The 24,617-nt window shown below is 42.4% G+C and overlaps 1 protein-coding gene across 1 annotated transcript; it reads right to left on the bottom strand.

Annotated features, from left to right (window-relative positions):
- LOC311130994 (alpha-N-acetylgalactosaminide alpha-2,6-sialyltransferase 5-like) lies at window positions 1–22,568 on the bottom strand (the record flags this gene model as incomplete). The annotated part of the gene is made up of 5 exons (XM_084163829.1): window positions 1–241; window positions 965–1,072; window positions 2,199–2,611; window positions 18,087–18,299; window positions 22,542–22,568. 5 exons carry the CDS (start codon window positions 22,566–22,568, stop codon window positions 1–3), a joined length of 1,002 nt encoding a protein of 333 aa, XP_084019955.1.
- Window positions 22,569–24,617: the final 2,049 nt, after the last annotated feature.

Genomic DNA, 24,617 nt, shown 5'->3' with positions numbered 1-24,617 from the left:
TCAGGAGCCAGCTGAAGCAGGTGTGAGTGAGATGTTTCCATTGAGAGTAGAGGACGGGCTCCAGTCTGGCTGGTAGAAGTGGATGTCGAACGTCCGGGCCCAGTTGGCGAACACTGTCTTCTCCGTGATGAAGCGGTGGTGGCTGCCGCGCAGGTTGCGCTCGTGGGAGAAATACATGGAGCACTCGTCAGGCCCCGAAGGCTCGTAGTAATGATACGGCACCGAGAGATGGGAAGGAGCCCTGTGAAAAGAGGATGAGAAGAGAGAGGGAGAAAGGGGGATATGAAGGGGAGAGAAGTTGGAGGGGGGAAATGGAAGATGGGGGAGACAGAGAGTGAGAATGGACAGGAGAGAGATCAACAGAAAAAGAGAAAGAGTGTGTGTGGTGTGTGTGGTGTGTGTGCGTGTGAGAGACAGAGAGCGAATGGGGAGGGGAGTGATAGAGAGAGGGGGGAGAGAGAGAGAGAGAGAGAATGGGGAGGGGAGTGATAGAGAGAGGGGGGACAGAGAGAGCGAGGAATAGAAAATAGAGAGAGATGAGAGAGATAAAGTATATCATAAAAATATTTATTAGCCCTGAGATGTGCTTATCAAAGCTACTCCTATCCCTGTGATGCTTCTTCAGTCCTAGACTCAGTAGAATTTGAGCCAGCATGAATAATTCACAGAGCACAGACATTTGATCTGGTCCCATGGACCTGCCTATGGATATCAGCTCAATATCTGGAGCTACTGTTATCTATCTATCTAATCTATCTAACTTTTATCACCTCTCATGTATTAAGATGCATAGTCAGGATATTCAGAACACAAGCAGGTACATTTTATTTGCCAGAACAGAAATACTAATAATAACAGTGATAGTTGCCTATTAGTAATCATTGGGGTAATATTCCCTATGTCATACATGTCATTGAAACTCTTGAGTCCGACAGCACTGTGCCATGTGCAGAACCCAACCCACCTGCAGAAGTCAGGAGCCACCATGCCATAGACATTGATCCTGTCACAGAGCTCCAGGGCAATGGCCATGGTGAACCAACCAGTGCTCAGCCATGAGTTAGAGGTCTTCCTGGATGACAAGGTGAGCAGAAACAAGACACAATATAGACTGTATGTTCAACTAAATGTATTGCATGACTCAATAGAATTAAATGAGAATTGTGGGGGGAAAAAACTGCATGGCCCTATGTGGAACTTGCAGCGATATCCATTCTGGTCAAGGCCCTCAATTTATTGCTTCATTTTTAATACCATGAAATGGCAATTTCAATGCTGTTAAACTGACATCAAAGCATACCAGCCCCTCACTGGGGGATATCCCAGCTGGCAGCAGAGCCACTCCTGTCTGGGCTCATTCTGTTTACTGTTGGCAGCCTCTGCCAGGGGGGCACAGAAGGAGTGCCAGGGAGAGTGCCAGCCAGTGAGAGTCTGGTAGGACCTGTAATTGGTTTCTAGCTCTGGCTCAGTGACATCATCTTGTGAGGCTGTGTAGCGCTTTTGTCACTTCCTGTCATCATGTAACTGTCATGTGCAGTTGTACTATCTTAATTTGATCACTCTGTTGTCACATAGATTGTCCTGCGCAGAAACACAGAAACATTGCGTCAATGTGTTAGCTTGTCGCAACATTGTCTGCAATGCCATGGTAATGTAAAATTGGTAGTTGGCATTAGGTTGTCTCAACGTTATTACACAACTTTGTGTTCCTTCTTCTTCTACCACTTCCATTCAGAACATGATCCAGCATTCTATTTGGGACAGAGTTTCTGTATTTACAGAGTGTTCAAATCCCTTTCTAGCTGCATTGTCCCATTCAATGGGACTCTCATATCCCCATGGTCTACAGCTAATCCTCTTAGTTCCTAACATATATTCAGAGTGCTTTGAACTAAATCCCATTAATGATACTGTGAGTGGTTGGGTGGTTGTTGGGATTTCTTTCTTATTCTTTTGTTAAGAGCGTCGTCAAAAATGCTCAAAAGCAGCTTTTGAATTAGAATGTGTATGCCCAAGAGCACTGACTACAATGCATTCGGCTTCCCTAGCAAATCCTGCTTCAAGTGGCTCAAGTCCTCAAACACACTGACTGTATTTTTCAGAAGTCATTCTTGACCAGAATTGGACAGACAGACAGACTCAAAAAGCCAAAACCCAATGGCATCATTGACCCAAGGGTCAAAAGGTCAAAACCCTACCTGTCTTTCCCGGTCTCCTTCTTGAAGAGCTCGTCGAACTGCGGCATCTTGAGCTGGGAGATGACGTAGACCTTGAGCTTGGGCAGCAGCTGGTTGACCAGACGCAGGTTGTTGAAGACCAGGCCTTTGCCGTCGCGTCGCATGCAGCTGCTGGGTCCCCAGAAGAGGAAGACTGAGTCCTGGCTGACGTTGAGCAGCTCCTGCCGGCTCCGCAGTACCTTCTGCAGGCTGGAGTGGGCGATGACGCGCAGGCTGGTACGCTGGCCCACATCCCGCTGGAAACTACCCCCAGTCGGGGCGTCGTTCATGCGGATGACGCACTCGGTGCGGTCGATTTCGCCCCCACGGTTGCTGCCGGTAAGGTGCCCCGAGCTGGTCACCAAGGCACAGCAGTTACAGTGCATCCTCAGAGGCTCGGGGGGAAAGTCAAGAGGTCAAAGACGGTATAGTAGAGTGAGGTCAGAGGTTACAGGAGTTCAACTGTGGCCATTAAACAACATAAAAAATGCATCCTTCCTTCTTCCCTTACCCTGAAATGATGTACAGGTAACTGCCAAAATAAAGGAAACACTTGAGTAAATGAGAGTTCTGGCGGCTTTGTTTACATTTACATTTACATTTTAGTCATTTAGCAGACGCTCTTATCCAGAGCGACTTACAGGAGCAATTAGGGTTAAGTGCCTTGCTCAAGGGCACATTTACGTCATTTAGCAGACGCTCTTATCCAGAGCGACTCACCAATTGGTGCGTTCACCCTATAGCCAGTGGGATAACCACTTTACAATTTTGGGGGGGGGGGGGGTAGAAGGATTACTTTATCCTATCCCAGGTATTCCTTAAAGAGGTGGGGTTTCAAATGCCTCCGGAAGGTGGTGAGTGACTCCGCTGTCCTGGCGTCGTGAGGGAGCTTGTTCCACCATTGGGGTGCCAGAGCAGCGAACAGTTTTGACTGGGCTGAGCGGGAACTATGCTTCCGCAGAGGAAGGGGAGCCAGCAGGCCAGAGGTGGATGAACGCAATGCCCTCGTTTGGGTGTAGGGACTGATCAGAGCCCGAAGGTACAGAGGTGCCGTTCCCCTCACTGCTCCATAGGCAAGCACCATGGTCTTGTAGCGGATGCGAGCTTCAACTGGAAGCCAGTGGAGTGTGCGGAGAAGGGGGGTGACGTGAGAGAACTTGGGAAGGTTGAACACCAGACGGGCTGCGGCATTCTGGATGAGTTGTAGGGGTTTAATGGCACAGGCAGGGAGGCCAGCCAACAGCGAGTTGCAGTAGTCCAGACGGGAGATGACAAGTGCCTGGATTAGGACCTGTGCCGCTTCCTGTGTAAGGCAGGGTCGTACTCTCCGAATGTTGTACAGCATGAACCTGCAGGAGCGGGTCACCGCCTTGATGTTGGCGGAGAACGACAGGGTGTTGTCCAGGGTCACGCCTAGGCTCTTCGCACTCTGGGAGGAGGACACAGCGGAGTTGTCAACCGTGATGGCGAGATCATGGAACGGGCAGTCCTTCCCCGGGAGGAAGAGCAGCTCCGTCTTGCCAGGGTTCAGCTTGAGGTGGTGATCCGTCATCCATACTGATATGTCTGCCAGACATGCAGAGATGCGATTCGCCACCTGGTTATCAGAAGGGGGAAAGGAGAAGATTAGTTGTGTATCGTCAGCGTAGCAATGATAGGAGAGGCCATGTGAGGATATGACAGAGCCAAGTGACTTGGTGTATAGGGAGAAAAGGAGAGGGCCTAGGACTGAGCCCTGGGGGACACCAGTGGTGAGAGCACGTGGTGCGGAGACAGCTTCTCGCCACGCCACTTGGTAGGAGCGACCGGTCAGGTAGGACGCAATCCAGGAGTGAGCCGCGCCGGAGATGCCCAGCTCGGAGAGGGTGGAGAGGAGGATCTGATGGTTCACAGTATCAAAGGCAGCAGACAGGTCTAGAAGGACAAGAGCAGAGGAGAGAGAGTTAGCTTTAGCAGTGCGGAGAGCCTCCGTGACACAGAGAAGAGCAGTCTCAGTTGAATGACCAGTCCTGAAACCTGACTGGTTTGGATCAAGAAGGTCATTCTGAGAGAGATAGCAAGAGAGTTGGCTAAAGACGGCACGCTCAATAGTTTTGGAAAGAAAAGAAAGAAGGGATACTGGTCTGTAGTTGTTGACATCAGTGGGATCGAGTGTTGGTTTCTTGAGAAGGGGAGCAACTCTCGCTCTCTTGAAGACGGAAGGGACATGGCCAGCGGTCAAGGATGAGTTGATCAGCGAGGTGAGGTAGGGGAGAAGGTCACCGGAGATGGTCTGGAGAAGAGAGGAGGGGGTGGGGTCAAGCGGGCAGGTTGTTGGGCGGCCTGCAGTCACAAGTCGCAGGATTTTATCTGGAGAGAGAGGGGAGAAAGAAGTCAAAGCATAGGGTAGGGCAGTGTGAGTAGGACCAGCAGTGTCATTAGACTTAACAAACGAGGATCGAATGTCGTCAACCTTCTTTTCAAAGTGGTTGACGAAGTCATCCACAGAGAGAGAGGAGGGGGGGGCGGGGGGGGGAGGATTCAGGAGGGAGGAAAATGTGGCAAAGAGCTTCCTAGGGTTAGAGGCAGATGCTTGGAATTTAGAGTGGTAGAAAGTGGCCTTAGCAGCAGAAACAGATGAAGAAAATGTAGAGAGGAGGGAGTGAAAAGATGCCAGGTCGGCAGGGAGTTTAGTTTTCTTCCATTTCCGCTCCGCTGCCCGGAGCTCTGTTCTGTGAGCTCGCAATGAGTCATCAAGCCACGGAGCTGGAGGGGAGGACCGAGCCGGCCGGGAGGATAGGGGACACAGAGAGTCAAAGGATGCAGAAAGGGAGGAGAGGAGGGTTGAGGAGGCAGAATCAGGAGATTGGAGGGAGAAGGATTGAGCAGAGGGAAGAGATGATAGGATGGAAGAGGAGAGAGTAGTGGGAGAGAGAGAGCGAAGGTTGCGGCGGCGCATTACCATCTGTGTAGGGGCAGAGTGAGTAGTGTGGGAGGAGAGCGAGAGAGAAAAGGAAACAAAGTAGTGGTCGGAGACATGGAGGGGAGTTGCAGTGAGATTAGTAGAAGAGCAGCATCTAGTAAAGATGAGGTCAAGCGTATTGCCTGCCTTGTGAGTAGGGGGGGACGGTGAGAGGGTGAGGTCAAAAGAGGAGAGAAGTGGAAAGAAGGAGGCAGAGAGAAATGAGTCAAATGGTGTGGGGTGCATTTTCCTGGCATGGTTTAGGTCCACTCAACCCCTTCGATGGCAAGGTAAACACCAATAAATACACAGCCATTCTGAGTGATCACCTTCAACCTGTGGTGAATCATTTCTATCCTGAAAGGAATGGTCTGTCCATTGCGGAACGGGTCCAACATTTTGGACCCGTAAAGGTCTCTAGTCTGTGGTGTCTTCCAGGATGGCAATTCCCCCATCCACAGGGCACGAATGGTCACTGAATGGTTTAATGAGCATGAAAACGATGTAAACATGCTATGGCCATCTCAGTCAGCAGATCTCAACCCAATGGAACACTTATACAGTGGAGAAAAAACGTATTTAGTCAGCCACCAATTGTGCAAGTTCTCCCACTTAAAAAGATGAGAGAGGCCTGTAATTTTCATCATAGGTACACGTCAACTATGACAGACAAATTGAGGAAAAAAAATCCAGAAAATCACATTGTAGGATTTTTAATGAATTTATTTGCAAATTATGGTGGAAAATAAGTATTTGGTCACCTACAAACAAGCAAGATTTCTGGCTCTCACAGACCTGTAACTTCTTCTTTAAGAGGCTCCTCTGTCCTCCACTCGTTACCTGTATTAATGGCACCTGTTTGAACTTGTTATCAGTATAAAAGACACCTGTCCACAACCTCAAACAGTCACACTCCAAACTCCACTATGGCCAAGACCAAAGAGCTGTCAAAGGACACCAGAAACAAAATTGTAGACCTGCACCAGGCTGGGAAGACTGAATCTGCAATAGGTAAGCAGCTTGGTTTGAAGAAATCAACTGTGGGAGCAATTATTAGGAAATGGAAGACATACAAGACCACTGATAATCTCCCTCGATCTGGGGCTCCAGGCAAGATCTCACACCGTGGGGTCAAAATGATCACAAGAACGGTGAGCAAAAATCCCAGAACCACACGGGGGGACCTAGTGAATGACCTGCAGAGAGCTGGGACCAAAGTAACAAAGCCTACCATCAGTAACACACTACGCCGCCAGGGACTCAAATCCTGCAGTGTGAGACGTGTCCCCCTGCTTAAGCCAGTACATGTCCAGGCCCGTCTGAAGTGCATTTGGATGATCCAGAAGAGGATTGGGAGAATGTCATATGGTCAGATGAAACCAAAATATAACTTTTTGGTAAAAACTCAACTCGTCATGTTTGGAGGACAAAGAATGCTGAGTTGCATCCAAAGAACACCATACCTACTGTGAAGCATGGGGTTGGAAACATCATGCTTTGGGGCTGTTTTTCTGCAAAGGGACCAGGACGACTGATCCGTGTAAAGGAAAGAATGAATGGGGCCATGTATCGTGAGATTTTGAGTGAAACCCTCCTTCCATCAGCAAGGGCATTGAAGATGAAACGTGGCTGGGTCTTTCAGCATGACAATGATCCCAAACACACCGCCCGGGCAACGAAGGAGTGGCTTCGTAAGAAGCATTTCAAGGTCCTGGAGTGGCCTAGCCAGTCTCCAGATCTCAACCCCATAGAAAATCTTTGGAGGGAGTTGAAAGTCCGTGTTGCCCAGCGACAGCCCCAAAACATCACTGCTCTAGAGGAGATCTGCATAAAGGAATGGGCCAAAATACCAGCAACAGTGTGTGAAAACCTTGTGAAGACTTACAGAAAACATTTGACCTGTGTCGTTGCCAACAAAGGGTATATAACAAAGTATTGAGAAACTTTTGTTATTGACCAAATACTTATTTTCCACCATAATTTGCAAATAAATTCATAAAAAATCCTACAATGTGTTTTTCTGGATTTTTATTCCTAATTTTGTCTGTCATAGTTGACGTGTACCTATGATGAAAATTAAAGGCCACTCTCATCTTTTTAAGTGGGAGAACTTGCACAATTGGTGGCTGACTAAATACTTTCTTCCCCCACAGTAGAGCGGCGCCTGAGACAGCGTTTTCCACCACCATCAACAAAACACCAAATTATGGTATTTCCTGTGTAAGAATGATGTTGCATCCCTACAATAGAGTTTCAGACACTTGTAGAATGCTGAATGCTGTTCTGGCATCTTGTGGTGGCCCAACGCCCTATTAACCTTTTACTGCGCTGGGCTAAATCAGGATCACACAGAGTGATTTTCGTCTGTACAAAATTGTATTTATTTATTAATGATGAAATTATGAAAAATATTAATAACGTTGCACCCATGAAGCCAAAGAGGGCGCTTTTGGTCATTGACTGCAGGAAAGGGCTATGAAACTTTATGATGGTTATTCCTTTATTTTGGCAGTTACCTGTAGCTAACAGCATTGGACAAGTGAAAGCACGGTACCCACCACATTGCTCAAGCCTTTCGGAAGTCAGAAGAGAAAGAAGGATGCATGTTTGAAGTTTTCAAACAGTATCTGAACTCTCTGGGGCTGACGGAAGCCCAAAAGGTCTTCTACAGGAATCACACAACCCATTATCGTTCAATAAAATATGAGACATATTCACCAAGAGGATTTTGGAGTATGTAACGATGCCTGTAGCCCTTTCCTGCAGTCAAATAACCTAGTGGCCCCATGGGTGGAATATTATTAATATTTTTCATAATTTCATAATGAATAAACATTACTTCAAAAACCCGCTGAAAATCCGGTTTCTATGTCAAACGGTTTTGTTATATTTCAGTCTTCTGTGATGTATATAAAGTGTAATATTGGGGTGCAAACTCAAAATGGAATACATTTGAACTCTATATCTGACATGGTAAAGGTGTCTTATTTTGTTTAAGCCATAACCATGTGTGTCAGGTGCATACTCTTGTTTCAAAGTAGATTTGTTTAAGACTACCAAGAATGTGTGACCCTGCAGTAAAAGGTTAACAAAATAAGTAAAAGTGTTCAAAAATAATGTAATCCTCCCTCTCTCTCATCGATGTCAATGGGCACATGGAGGGGTGAGATCCATGGCACCAGATTCAGATCTCCCTGCCAAGAGGAAAACTGTACTCCCCAAAATTCAACAGCACAATCAATACCCGCTACAGCACAGAGTAGAAGGCCAGGCAAAAGGGCATCTATATCTAATAATACAAATCCTGAGGCCCACTCATGAATTATTCTAAGGCTTAATGCAGAGGCCCCTTGGCATTCAGAGCTGTACTATTAGCTTCATGCTTGACTGTGGCCCGTGTGGCCTGTGCACACATACAGTTGAAGTCGGAGGTTTACATACACTTAGGTTGGAGTCATTAAAACTCGTTTTTCAATCACTCCACAAATTTCTTGTTAACAAACTATAGTTTTGGCAAGTCGGTTAGGACATCTACTTTGTGCATGACACAAGTAATTTTTCCAACAATTGTTTACAGACAGATTATTTCACTTAGAATTCACTGTATCACAATTCCAGTGGGTCAGAAGTTTACATACACTAAGTTGACTGTGCCTTTAAACAGCTTGGAAAATTCCAGAAAGTGATGTCATGGCTTTAGAAGCTTCTGATAGGCTAATTGACATCATTTGAGTCAATTGGAGGTGTACCTTTGGATGTATTTCATGGCCTACCTTCAAACTCAGTGCCTTTTCACTTGACATCATGAGAAAATCAAAAGAAATCAGCCAAGACCTCAGAAAAAAAATTGTAGACCTCCACAAGTCTGGTTTATCCTTGGGAGCAATTTCCAAACGCCTGAAGGTACCACGTTCATCTGTACAAAAAATAGTATGCAAGTATAAACACCATGGGACCACGCAGCCGTCATACTGCTCAGGAAGGAGACGCGTTCTGTCTCCAAGAGATGAACGTACTTTGGTGCGAAAAGTGCAAATCAATCCCAGAACAACAGCAAAGGACCTTGTGAAGATGCTGGAGGAAACAGGTACAAAAGTATCTATATCCACAGTAAAACGAGTCCTATATCGACATAACCTGAAAGGCCGCTCAGCAAGGAAGAAGCCACTGCTCCAAAACTGCCATAAAAAAGCCAGACTATGGTTTGCAACTGCACATGGGGACAAAGATCGTACCTTTTGGAGAAATGTCCTCTGGTCTGAGGAAACAAAAATAGAACTGTTTGGCCATAATGACCTAATACTAATTGAGTGTATGTAAACTTCTGACCCACTGGGAATGTGATGAAATAAATAAAAGCTGAAATAAATAATTCTCTCTACTATTATTCTGACATTTCACATTCTTAAAATAAAGTGGTGATCCTAACTGACCTAAAACAGGGAATTTTTACTAGGATTAAATGTCAGGAATTGTGAAAAACTGAGTTTAAATGTATTTGGCTAAGGTGTATGTAAACTTCCAACTTCAACTGTACATACAGGTGAGATTACCGACTTCACTGCTACACGATCCCACTCTACTGTTTACATGTCTTCCTATAATCTCTGTAATTACACATAGATTAATTACCAAGGGAAATGGAGAGGAAATGGAGAAGGGAATGAGCACGATGTGGGAAGTGTGTATGAAGACACAGAGATAATGAAGTCCCTGCAAACTGAGTTTGTCTTTCCATCCCGAAGTGTCCGGATGAGTGATCCGGGTTCTCCTATCATGGTAACAGGTTGTGAATTTGAATTTCCAGACTTCAAACTATTGCATCTTTCATAGAAATAATGTGGATATATCGATTGTTCGTGCTAGCCAGACATTCTAGTAGACAAGAAAGAATTACACGCCCCGCTACACGATTATACACAATCACCTGCCAGGCTACGAAAATAACTAGGGAGGACATAGATCTTCTTTCTTCTTCGTATTCTTCATGTTTACGTAGATATGGAACACGTACTCCCCATGGCAATACGAACCACTCTTCTAACTACTTCCTACTTAATGCAGTACAATATAAGAAAAGGATGGTACATTTAATCCATACCGGTTTTGTTTCTGCATTTTCTCTATCGGCCAGTCTTCATGCCTGTCTCTTCTAATGAAGTGCAACTGTTTTACATTTACATTACATTTTAGTCATTTAGCAGACGCTCTTATCCAGAGCGACTTACAGTTAGTGAATACATTTTTTTTTTATACTGGCCCCCCGTGGGAATCGAACCCACAACCCTGGCGTTGCAAACGCCATGCTCTGTTTTCTTCCTGGAAGATTGTTCTTTCCTTTTCATCTCTGCTGCTTTCTTACCTGAACTGACTATGTTTGTCCGTTAACGTTTTCTCAACACATTCGTTTCTCCTTTAACGAGTCAAGAGATAAGATTGATATTTGGAATTGAAACATGTTCATTAAAAAACGCTCAGGAATATGAGTGCAGCAAAATGCAGACATAGAACCGAAGCAATAACTTTCAACTTTATTATTGTATCCTCCTTGGGGCCTGGAGCACCAGGGAAATTCTCCCAGTACCAGTAATAAATGTGTTTTTGACAGGAAGACTAAATTGTCTTTGACAGAGCCCAGAGCTTCTGTCAGCTGAATGATTCTAGGCAGAAATAGCAACAACTTATCAACCTTCATTTTGAGGAAAAGGTTGAAAAAAGGATTCTCAAATAGCACATCATTGAATCACATGTTATTACATTTCCATCATTATGGAAGCTACCTGCTTGAAGCCTTGCTTGAAAGAAATAATAATTGGGAGGATCCTTATTAGGCCTATGCATTTGGGAGTGGCCTGTGGTAGAGGTCTTCACGGATCCACCTGTTTTATATTTATTACATTATGAACCAATTTCAATAAGAGCATGCAGTAGGAACTTGACTAATACGACCCACCGTGTCATAAATCATTCATAAACGGAAAATATACATATTCTACTCAAACTGTGCATCCCAAATGGCACCATATTCCCTATACAGTGCACTACTTTTGACCAGGGCCCATACGGCTCTATGTAGGGACGCAGTCCCAGAGTTAGCATGGTAATGGCGCGTTGGCAGATTCAGACTTCATTGACCTCTAATGTGAAGTAGATTAGATTAGCTGAGCCATGATAAACAGACCACAGAGCTCACAGCACAACACACAGTTATGAGTACAGCTCCAACCCAGTCAATTACCACCAACACAGCATCTCCAGACGCATCACTATCATCCTGCTTAGACTCTCCTCAGAGGAAAGCAGGATCATAATTGCTTTGAGAACTACCCCGTCCATTTAGCTTCTCTCTAGATACCTCCCAGAATACTCACAGCACCCAAGGCGGACAGTAGACTCCATTTCCAGTCTCGCAGTTCTGGTAAATGTAATATTTCAGAAACAATGGTTTGACAGTGAGACTAGGCGCACAGAGCCCTTCCTTTATGATGACTAGAGACAGTAGGCCTACATATCAGAGGAAATGTCTGAGGAAGTTGAGGCATTTGAGGGACCGGGGGGAATCATATGTGGAGTTACTGTATTACAGATGCGGTCAAATATATTGGCACAGTTGCACAATTCACAATTTCTTCTAAAATAAGTAGAAATTGAAATAACCTTTGGTGTTCACATGTGTATTTGTTTGATTTACAACTGCTTTTTAATGATAACAGCACCAGCATTCTTCTCACAGCCCAATTAATTGGTGGATGAAACCTTGTTAAAGGCCCGCTCTGTGATATTTTGCTGTATATACCACTGCCATTTTGTTCAAAGTTCATCTTTAACGGTGAAATCTAAAAATGGTCAATTTCCACTTAGATCCAAGATGGAGTCAACAGCTGCCTCTCACAAAATGATAATATTCATTGCTTCCTGTCAGCTTTTCTCAAGGCTCTGATTAGCCCTGTCTATCTGTTTATGAGGAAGTAGGGCTCTTGGATTAATGAGGACTTGGATCCTTTTGAAGAAGTTATCTCAGTGAGGAGGAAGTGCGTTGGGTGCACAGCTAATGGAATACTTGTGTTAATGACATCCAGAGGATGACGTCCAATAAGGTTAGCCGTGGTTCGGTTAAGCATTGATCTTCTAGTCTCTGTCTAGGCCTATAGACTGTGGTAAAGATATCAGACGTTAGGCAGGAATGCACTAATTATCTTGTTAGGATTTCTGGATCCTTTGTCTAGTGTTCAATACAACTGGGATTTGTAAAGGGCATCATTAAGAGGGAATCTCACAAATAACTCATTTTCTTTGGTTATCTACATTTTCCTTTCTAGTTCCAACTAATCATCAGAGATTACATCAAAAAGCAAGGCTTTAAAAGCAAAGAGGTGGATTTCAGCACTGGAATAATGAGTGAGCAACACACACATTTAGTGAGGAGATTTACAGAAAAAACATGATTTGTGATTATCATGTGTAAAGGCCAGTGCAGATTGATGCTGATGACTACTTGTTAAAGGTCAACATCTCTTTAATAGGAATCGGTAAAGCATCGGGGAGGGGGGGGGGGGGGGGGGGGGAATAAGGGAGAGGATGGAGAAGGGGGGGCTGTCACTAACTGTACCTAGTCCACAAGGTGTGTTTGTGTGTGTGTGTGTGTGTGTGTGAGAGAGAGCGAGAGAGAGAGACTGCAGCTGTAATCAGATTGTCAAAGGTGAGAAAGCCATAGACGGAAATTCTCAGAAAAGAAACAGACAGTGGAGGATAAAGGCGAATACAAATGGAAAGAACAAGGAGAAAGTAACACAAAGGGGAGAAGCATTGATTCATTCTAGAAGCATTGATTCATTCTAAATTATATGATTACATCTAAGATACACATATATTTCCTTTTTTATATACACTACCGGTCAAACGTTTTAGAATACATTTAAATTTTTCAAGGGTTTTTCTTTATTTTCACTATTTTCTACATTGTAGAATAATAGTGAAGACATCAAAACTATGAAATAACACATATGGAATCATGTAGTAACCAAAAAAGTGTTAAACAAATCAAAATATATTTTATATTTGAGATTCTTCAAATAGCCACCCTTTGCTGTGATGACAGCTTTGCACACTCTTGGCATTCTCTCAACCAGCTTCATGAGGTAGTCACCTGGAATGCATTTCAATTAACAGGTGTGCCTTCTTAAAAGTTAATTTGTGGAATTCCTTTCATTTTTAATGCGTTTGAGCCAATCAGTTGTGTTGTGACAAGGTAGGGGGGGTATACAGAAGATAGCCCTATTTGGAAAAAAGACCAAGTCCATATTATGACAAGAACAGCTCAAATAAGCAAAGAGAAACGACAGTCCATCATTACTTTAAGACATGAAGGTCAGTCAATACGGAACATTTCAAGAACTTTGAAAGTTTATTTAAGTGCAGTCGCAAAAACCATCAAGCGCTATAATGAAACTGGTTACATTTTAGTCATTTAGCAGACGCTCTTATCCAGAGCGACTTACAGTTATTTTATTTAATTTTTCATACTGGCCCCCCGTGGGAAACGAACCCACAACCCTGGCTTTGCAAACGCCATGCTCTACCAACTGAGCTACATCCCTGCCGGCCATTCCCTCCCCTACCCTGGACCAATTGTGTGCTGCCCCATGGGTCTCCCGGTCGCGGCCGGCTACGACAGAGCCTGGATTCGAACCAGGATCTCTAGTGGCACAGCCTTATACCACTGCGCCACTCGGAGGCTATGGTTGTCATTAGGACCGCCATAGGAATGGAAGACCCAGAGTTACATCTGCTGCAGAGGATAAGTTCATTAGAGTTACCAGCCTCAGAAATTGCAGCCCAAATAAATGCTTCACAGAGTTCAAGTAACAGACACATCTCAACATCAACTGTTCAGAGGAGATTTTTGGTTCCAACCGCTGTGTCTTTGTGAGAAGCAGTGTGTGTGAATGGATGATCTCCACATGTGTATTTCCCACCGTAAAGCATGGAGGAGGAGGTGTTATGGTGTGGGGTGCTTTGCTGGTGACACTGTCTGTGATTTATTTAGAATTCAAGGCACACTTAACCAGCATGGCTACCACAGTATTCTGCAGCGATACGCCATCCCATCTGGTTTGGTTTAGTGGGACTATCATTTGTTTTTCAACAGGACAATGACCCAACACACCTCCAGGCTGTGTAAGGGCTATTTTGCCAAGAAGGAGAGTGATGGAGTGCTGCATCAGATGACCTGGCCTCCACAATCCCCCGACCTCAACCACATTGAGATGGTTTGGGATGAGTCGGACCACAGAGTGAAGGAAAAGCAGCCAACAAGTGCTCAGCATACGTGGGAACTCCTTCAAGACTGTTGGAAAAGCATTCCAGGTGAAGCTGGTTGAGAGAATGCCAAGAGTGTGCAAAGCTGTCATCAAGGCAAAGGGTGGCTATTTGAAGAATCTCAAATCTCAAATATAGTTTGATTTGTATAACACCTTTTTGGTTACTACATGATTCCATATGTGTTATTTCATAGTTTTGATGTCTTCACTATTATTCTACAATGTAGAAAATAGTAAAAATAAAGAAAAACCCTTGAATGAGTAGGTGTTCTAAAACTTTTGACCGGTAGTGTATATTCCTTTTATGCTACATTTATCAGCAAAGTTTCACCTATTAGAAATTAGTCGTATTGAAATAGTCAAAGGCCACCAGTTAGGTACTGTATATCTTATTTCTCATCCCAATTCACAAAATCTGAGATGAAACTAGAATGAGATAAATGTTTTCAGGTATAGAAGTAGAAAAGATTTGCTTTGGGTGGCTTGTGAGCAAACTAACAAGCTTCTGTGGCGCGTAGGTGGAGGCAGACCTCCCCTGTATATTCTCCATGATTAATGTGTGGCCTTTCTCAGCCCCCAGGATGAGACATAAAGCAGCTAGAGGAATGGTGGTGGTGCTCACAGATCCACCACCCAGCTCAGTGGAATCATGGCCCATGAAGAGAAAGTTATGCACATAAGTTAATGAGGGGCATAGCCAGAATCCTTCAGATACAGTAAATACTGTAGAACCCTGTCCTCAGATCTTGCCGCTAGGGGGTGTTTTTGGGGGTGATGGTTTGGTGGTGGTGTGTGTTTGGGGTGGGGCCGTGCATGCATGCATGAATGCTTGTGTATGTATGTGATCAGAGTCAAGAGGCCCCGCAGCTAAAGCCGATTCCAACTGACTGGGATGGTCTGTGAATTGATGCCAGGCTCAAAGTCCTCTGAGGCCAGATATTGATTTTCTGGGTCTAATGGAAGCTACAGTACAGCGGTACTTCAGAGACCCTACAGTGGAGAGCAGACCTGAGATACGGCAGTTTGCGATTGATGAAATAATAAGATGGCAGGGAACGACTGGAGAAGATTTTTCAATACATACTGAATATCAGACGCAATATCAGGAGATGGGGGAGAATGGAAATACAGTTGAAGTCGGAAGTTTACATACACTTAGGTTGGAGTCATTAATACTTGTTTTTCAACCACTCCACAAATTTCTTGTTAACCAACTATAGTTTTGGCAAGTAGGTTAGGACATCTACTTTGTGCATGACACAAGTAATTTTTCCAACAATTGTTTACAGACAGATTATTTCACTTAGAATTCACTGTATCACAATTCCAGTGGGTCTGAAGTTTACATACACTAAGTTGACTGTGCCTTTAAACAGCTTGGAAAATTCCACAAAATGATGTCATGGCTTTAGAAGCTTCTGATAGGCTAATTGACATAATTTGAGTCAATTGGAGGTGTACCTGTGGATGTAGTTCAAGGCCTACCTTCAAACTCAGTGCCTCTTTACTTGACATCATGGGAAAATCAAAAGAAATCAGCCAAGACCGCAGAAAAAAAATTGTAGACCTCCACAAGTCTGGTTCATCATTGTACAAACAATAGTACGCAAGTATAAACACCATGGGACCACGCAGCCGTCATCCCGCTCAGGAAGGAGACGCGTTCTCCTAGAGATGAACGTACTTTGATGCGAAAAGTGCAAATCAATCCCAGAACAACAGCAAAGGACCTTGTGAAGATGCTGAAGGAAACAGGTACAAAAGTATCTATATCCACAGTAAAATGAGTCCTATATCGACATAACCTGAAAGGCCACTCAACAAGGAAGAAAATTATGTGGATATATTGAAGCAACATCTCAAGACATCAGTCAGGAAGTTTAGGCTTGGTCGCAAATGGGTCTTCCAAATGGACAATGACCCCAAGCATACTTCCAAAGTTGAGGCAAAATGGCTTAAGGACAACAAAGTCAAGGTATTGGAGTGGCCATCACAAAGCCCTGACCTCAGTCCTATAGAAAATGTGTGGGCAGAACTGAAAAAGTGTGTGCGAGCAAGGAGGCCTACAAACCTGACTCAGTTACACCAGCTCTGTCAGGAGGAATGGGCCAAAATTCACCCAACTTATTGTGGGAAGCTTGTGGAAGGCTACCCGAAATGTTTGACCCAAGTTAAACAATTTAAAGGCAATGCTACCTAATACTAATTGAGTGTATGTAAACTTCTGACCCACTGGGAATGTGATGAAATAAATAAAAGCTGAAATAAATAATTCTCTCTACTATTATTCTGACATTTCACATTCTTAAAATAAAGTGGTGATCCTAACTGACCTAAAACAGGGAATTTTTACTAGGATTAAATGTCAGGAATTGTGAAAAACTTAGTTTAAATGTATTTGGCTAAGGTGTATGTAAACTTCCGACTTCAACTGTAGATGTGCTCATTGTGCTGCCTTGTCTTGGACTGGGACCAAGTAGCACATAAAGAAAGAAAAAATAAAGACTTCTTTATGTCCTACTTGGTCCAAGTTACTAAGTTCTTTCATCATCACATTCTAGCTGTTGACTGGAAGTGGACTTCAAATTGCTGCTGAATCTTTTGAAAAGTTTGTGCTTGGCAAGAACAAATAACTTCATTGTGCTGGGCATGTACAGTACAATAGCTAAAAATCACACAACTCTCTGACGCTTTTAATAATCATTCAACAGTGAGCAGTGAACAGAACAGCTCCAGACACAGACCCAGATGTAATCATTTTCCCAACCACTGTCCGTTGTAGCCTCTCTTGTCCGGTGACGCCTGACAGACGCAGTGTCCTTTCATGCTGCCGTGTCTCACTCTGAGGGAGCAATGCTGATAAGTCAGCCCATACAGAACAATACTGCAAGTCTGCTGTGTGTATCTCTTATTTAGGAACAAACAACAAAAACTCAAAGGTACCAAAACAACTACCTATCTGTCTACCAATCAGCTTGTCTGGAACCTCACTGACTGCAGTCTTTGGAACAGGAATAAAACACACTGCAAACGGTTGCCAATTTCAAAGGCCGACCCAGTCATGTGGTTCAAGAGGAAATCTCCAAAGCTTTATCAATAAGCCATTTCAAGTGTAGCCTACCTGGGATATTCATCTGTGAGCTGGCCTGTCAGCTTTACCTGAATGACAGCTGAATACAGATCGGGAGGTGCAGCTCTTATTATTAATGCACAACATCACTAGAACAATCAATGTGCCTCTCAAGTGCTTGATGTCCAACATGTCGGCTATGGCCACTGATTACAATTATACTCACAAGAGACTGAATCGATTAACCCTCATCTTAGTCCTAAACAATTTAACCTTAAGTGACAGACTGAAGATATGTAGCAACAAAGGGCATTGGGTTATTGAAAAGTCTAGTGATAGTGCTGTTGATGGTACTTTGGAATATACTGTAGGCTTTGCTGAATACCTGCCTACAATTTCAAAATATCTACAAAGCCTTTTGAATAAATTATACATGAAACAACCACTATTTGTTGACAGCAGTGGTTGTCCATAAATTTTTTAAATGTCTTGACACATTTCTACAGATTTTGCATTCTTATAGTCAGTGTATTGCTTACCTTTTGATCGATGACTCCAGTGTAGCCCTGTAGGGTTGATGACAGGGCTCTTCCTGGTTTAGGCTGCGCTTTCCTGGGCTTATCCACTGGTCGTCCAGTAGCAGCAACATCCATGTGATACCCTGTCCCTGACGTGTCGGTGAAGCTGTTGTTGTACACAACCATAAGACTGGTACCCATGGTAATAACTATAACGACAATAACCCCATGGCGCTATAATGAGGAGAGAATTTGTAAAATAGGTTATATCATGAAGTATTCAACCGGTTTGTTTAAAAAAATATATGCCAAAAACTAAATTAGCCTATATCTGCAGTATGCTATAATTACTTATTTATAGCATTTCTATTCTAGTATATAAATACAAATTAGAACTTTTAAACTCTTTTAGCAGCTTATACTAATGGTTGTGAGATGACAAATATTATCACATCTCTTCTTTCTGTGATCACAATTAAATTCTCTCATCCACCACTCAAAACAACCCACTGGGAACAGATGTCAGTTCAGTCCAGTTTAAATTTACATTTGGTTGAGTTGTCAATTAACGCAAATTCAACGTGAAATCAACAAATCACCATGTCATTGGATTTTTCGTTGTTGTTGTTGAAATAACGTGGTAACAACGTTGATTCAACCAGCTTTTGCCCTGTGTGAATAGAAGCGCTCTATGATTTAAAAAGACTGACAGCTGTGCACCCAGGCACTCTTTACATTATAATCTTTAAATCCATCATCCAACCCATTGTCATAGAGATAGAGCCGAAAATATTTAAACAGTAGAGTAGAATAGACTAGGACCATGATACAGTAGCAGTAGGCTAGATGTCTATTTCCCCCCATAACTTCCATCTTTCCAAAAGAGTTTCAAAAAGCATACCACCCGAACCTTCATTTTGTGGATGTCCTCCGTATTGTTCACTTTACATCACGATTTAGAAGCCGAAGCATTCACGTTACTGAAATCGTCGCAGCCGTGTCTGTTTGTGACAAATAACAAATTACTTTTTGATCAAGAGCGCATCCCTATATAGCAGATTAGCGCTCGCGCGGATACATCAACGATCCACTTCCCTCACGCAGAATCCAGAGCGCCCAGTATCGTTACTTCGCATGGTCATAATGCACGCCTGTTCAAGGATGGTACAATTTCGTACAGTTCAAATTATTCATTGGGGACCTCTTTACTGAGTAATGTAGCCTAACTCTTTCTGTTGAGTGTGTTTGCAATCTTGTATATATATATTTTTGTATTAAGTTGTATTTGTAAATTGCAGGGCTTCCTTGTAAAAAAGACCTTGGTAAAAATGTCAGTGTTGACAAAGAGCTTATAGGCTGTTAATTACCATTAATAAGTGGTTAATATAGGCTGAATAATGGAATTCAATAAATGTAGTTTATGTAATGGTATAGGCTTTGCAAATATGTGGAATAATGTTTATTGAATTCATTTTTATTTTATATCATAGCCTAATAACCAGATTGTGGGATAATATTTCATAATAGGTAGGCTACAGAGTAATTAATCAAGTTATTCTTATTAATTGAATTATGTAAACATAATGCATAAGGTAGTGGAAGAGCACCTGGGGCAGGGCTTGAACCAGCAACTCTGTGGTACCACCTGTGTGTGCACTACCACCTATGCCTTAGAGTTCTTGACCTCTAGGCTGTGATCACAAGTAGCCTCAACAGTAGTTCCAAACACATGCCAACCACAGACACTGGGAGCCCCAATGTGAAGAGATAGCATTTCCTCATCTAAAAATGGCAACCAGAGCAGAGCACCAGCGCTCCTCACGGGAGAGCAGATTTGCTAGAAACTGTAATCTAGTCTGGAGCTGCTGGGAAATGGGAATCAGGCTTTTTTTAGCCGCCCTCTGAGTTGTTGAATCTCCGACTTTCATCTCTTATTGACATCGCTGTAAGATGGTTCTCACCTAGAAGATACGCTGTGCAGCAGCTTGAGGGAGGTGGTAAATAAAGTCATTTAAAATCTCAATAGAAAACAATACATTCAGTCAGCCTATGATACTTGAAGTAATAGAGTGGAATATTCAGGTCGTTGTTTTGTCTCTTTTTCACTCTAGCCTAGATGTACATTTTAATGATACCATTGACCTAATTAGTGTAATTGGCATGGTTTAGAGTAATTAGTAATAATCAAAGCCTTATATTCAGATTCATGTGTTCATAATTTTCTATCATATCTTTTGATATATCTTAGGGCATTTGGGCTGGGAGGGATATGGCTCCAGTGTGTTGTACCCATAATAATTCAAGCAAGTTTAACACTGCACTAATTCCACTGTGATGAAAGGGAGTATGAGGACACATGAAAATGACCTGAAAAATGACCTGACAAATAGGACCTGAGAGAGACTGGTAGAGGTTACTAGAGGAGATGTCATAGCAGGAAGTGAATAATCCTGTTCATTCTTCCTGTGAAAAAGTTGTGGTCATGGCTAACCAATGGCCAGCCAAAGGGGTACTGTCACATCAGAAATAAATACAAAAACACAGTTATTTGAATAGCGGTAGGGAGATACTCAATTGGGTGGGAAGAAATTATCCCACATCGATTTCAAGGTCCTACAAGGCCACATAAACGTGCATCACACGAGGAAAGCAACAAGAGGAATCCATGCTTTGGACTTATTGATCTCTAATGGGTTCCAGTCCCAGTTCTATTCCACTAGGCTTTCTGTCTACATTTCCCTGATGGGGTCATGGGGCAAGAGTAGTATATATGTTATGGAGTAGAATATAAAATGCTCTTTCTCTCTTTCTCAGCCTCTCTCTCTCTCTCTCACTCTCTCAGGGTCTTTACACACATACACATACACTTTGACATACAGTTCAGGTCAAATACATCAACCTGGTCTCAGACCATTTCGTATTATTCTGTATGTAAATCTGCTTCACTCCATTTAGTGTGATATGTTACGTTTCGTATGGTATGTAATAATTTGTGGATGTCCATCACTCATTTCGTATGATACGTTACGAATTGCAATTCATATGATATGTTACTAATTCTAGCTAGGTGGCTAATGTTATCTAGCTGGCTAACGTTAGCTAGGCTAGAGGTTAGGGTTAAGTTTCGGAGTTAGGTTAAAGGGTTAAGGTTAGGGGAAGGGTTAGCTAACATGCTAAGTAGTTACAACGTAGCTAAAAAGTAGTAAGTAGTTGAAAAGGTGCTAATTAGCTAAAATGCTAAAGTTGTCCTTGATGAGATCCAAACTCGCAACCTTTGGGTTGCTAGACATTCACCTTGTACGCCCACCCATCCACCCCGACCAACCACCCTACCTTAAGTAACCATCATTCTTATGTAACCATACCAAAGTAACACATCATACTAATTTGAGTGTCCTGGATTTCCGTTTACTATGTTACGTCTAGTCTATGAGACCAGGCTGAATATATTGGCACCCTTGCATGATTCACTATTTCTTCTACATAAAATAAGTTGAAATTGAAACAACTTTTGGTGTTCACATGTGTATTTGTTTGATTTACAACTGCACAGGACCAAGAAAAAAATACAGTTTTTCTAAATCACCTACAAAATGTTTTGCTAAAAAAGAATGTTGTCAATTTTCAAGACACAGAAGTCTGTTGCCTTTTGAAAAATAGTAAATGCTATCCAAACGTGCAGAATTATGGGCAATTACTCTCCTTTTATGCATATTTCACCAAACAATTTCATACATTAAATCAAATATTATTCCTGATATTATTTATTTTTTAAATAAGCACATTGTGTGCAGGATTCATTCACCGGTATCATTACAATCCAATTCCATGTATTCAATTCAAAGGCTGGTTTGCTCATTGTTTTGTAGACTTTCCATTGGTGCACAAATCCACAATAGAAATAAGGAAAGGTGAATAAAATGAAGGAACACAACTGATATGAATGTATACACAGAAAAGAGGGTTATATTAAAACCAGGAAAATCTGGAGAGTCCCCTGCTGATTATAGACCCATATGTTTAATAAAGTGTGATAAAGGGGGGCGGCAGGTAGCTTAGTGGTTAAGGGCGTTGTGCCAGTAACCCCGAGGTGACTAGGTGAAAAATCTGTCGACGTGCCCTTGAGCAAGGCACTTAACCCTAATTGCTCCTGTAAGTCGCTCTGGATAAGAGCGTCTGCTAAATGACTAAAATGTAAATGTAAAATGTAAAGTGGTCCTATGGACAGATACTCCAATCTCCATTGTGGAGCTTTGCAGCTCCTTCAGGGTTATCTTTGGTCTCTTTCTTGCCTCTCTGATTAATGCCGTCCATACCTGGTCCGTGAGTTTTGTTGGGTGGCCCTCTCTTGGCAGGTTTGTTGTGGTGCCATTTTCTAATAATGGATTTAATGGTGCTCCGTGGGATGTTCAAAGTTTTGGATATTTTTCTATAACCCAACCCTGATCTGTACTTCTCCACAACTTTGTCCCTGACCTGCTTGGAGAGCACCTTGGTCTTCATGGTGCCGCTTGCTTGGTGTTGCGCCTTGCTTAGTGGTGTTGCAGACTCTGGGACCTTTCAGAACAGGTGTATATATACTGAGATCATGTGACAGATCATGTGACACTTAGATTGCACACAGGTGGACTTTATTTAACTAATTATGTGACTTCTGAAGGTAATTGGTTGCACCAGATCTTATTTAGGGGCTTCATAGCAAAGGGGGTGAATACATACGCACACACCACTTTTCCGTTATTTATTTTTTAGAATTCTTTGAAACAAGTTATTTTTTTCATTTCACTTCACCAATTTTGACTATTTTGTGTATGTCCATTATGTGAAATCCAAATAATACAGGTTGTAATTTAACAAAATAAGAAAAAAGGGGGATGAATACTTTTGCAAGGCACTGTACAAGAACATGTTTCAGTTTAATACGCTAAAAAACAAGATATAGATTTATCAATAATGGCTGTTGATATCAAAAAGGCTTTCAATCATCTTGAATGGCATTTTCTATTAAAACCTTCAGAAGCTTTCAACTTTCTAGCTGAAATAATAGATTTAATAACAATATAAAAAATGTCCTAAAGCAAAGAAATAAACAAATAATGCATTATCTGATGAAATTGCTTTAGAAAGGGGCACAAGGGGGGAATTTAGTTCCCAATTGGTCAGGTATATTAGGAGATCATCTGCAAATAAGTTTAGTTTATGTTATGTTTACCATTAAATCTGTCTATGTGCCCTTGAGCAAGGCACTTCACCTTAATTGCTCCTGTAAGTCGTTCTGTATAAGAGCATCTGCTAAATGACAAAAATGTATACAAAAAAAAGTGTAATCCGCCTGTCTGCATATTTCAAGACATGGCATATGAGGGTGCAGTGAGATACCCGATGGGTTGGACGATACCTTTCTCGTCAATCATCTTGAAAAAACGTATACTTAAAAACTGGAAATCAACCAATCCTTCATCGTTAACACAATGGAAAGATCAAAATGCTTTATTATCTAAATGTTGAAAGTGTGTGGGCGATGTGGCGGAGATGCGGGCGCTGGAGATGGGGGTGTGAGCAGGTGGGTCTGGGCAGGGGTGATTTTGAGGATATTTGTGTGCGTTTGTATGTGTATGTTTTGTATTGTTTAAATAATAATAATACTAATAATAATAGTACAAAAAAAAACAACAACAACAAAATAAGGGTTCCAAAAGGGTTCTTCGGCTGTCCCCATTGGAGAACCCTTTTTGGTTTCAGAGAACCCATTTTGGTTTCAGGTATAACTATTTTGGGTTCAATGAAGAACCCTCTGTGTAAAGGGTTCTACATGGAACTTAAAAGGGTTCTACCTGGAACCAAAAATAGTTCTTCCACGGGTTCTCCTATGGGGAAGACCGAAGAACCCTTTAAGGTTCTACTGTAGATAGCACCTTTTTCTCTTAAGAGTTTTGGCCTTAATCCACACCAAAGCAAAGCTCTGTAATGGAAGGTCACAATGTTGAAGATGATGACTTAGGAGTAACCCAAAGTTACTTAGAAGTAACCCCACTTCATTCTCTGCATGTCCACAATATTGTAAAAAGTCATAACAATTAGGAGGTCCCCATTTCCTAGATCTTTACACACAGTATATTGTACATGGTATGACACTGATGGGGCGATTTAGAATTTAATTTTGCCAAAAAAGTGAACACAATTGCACACATTTTTCTTCTGTATTCACTGATGACATTATATATTTAAAGTTTTGCTAAATGTGGTCTAAGATATGCAAGTCAGGTACTAAGGTAAGAAAATGATCAGAAGTTCTGTAAATGTATTTTTCTGTAAATGTATTTGAGCATTTGATCATTGCTGTTCTGATATAGATAGGGCAATGTCAACATTAGTGGGACATCTGGTGTAGTGGTACATTTGTGTTTGTGGGTACTACTGTACTTTGGCAATTTTGCAACCCAATCACAACAAATGTTATTGGGTTGTTGCTGAATGTGTTCTGTGCAATGAAAAATGGTTTTGGTTAGTGGGACATTGTAGTGTGTGTGTGGTCAGATTTCCTAGATGGGG

The sequence above is a fragment of the Coregonus lavaretus genome (assembly GCF_964263955.1).
Source record: "Coregonus lavaretus genome assembly, chromosome: 6".
In the NCBI taxonomy this organism is placed as follows: domain Eukaryota; kingdom Metazoa; phylum Chordata; class Actinopteri; order Salmoniformes; family Salmonidae; genus Coregonus; species Coregonus lavaretus.
This window is presented reverse-complemented; position numbering and strand designations above follow the sequence as displayed.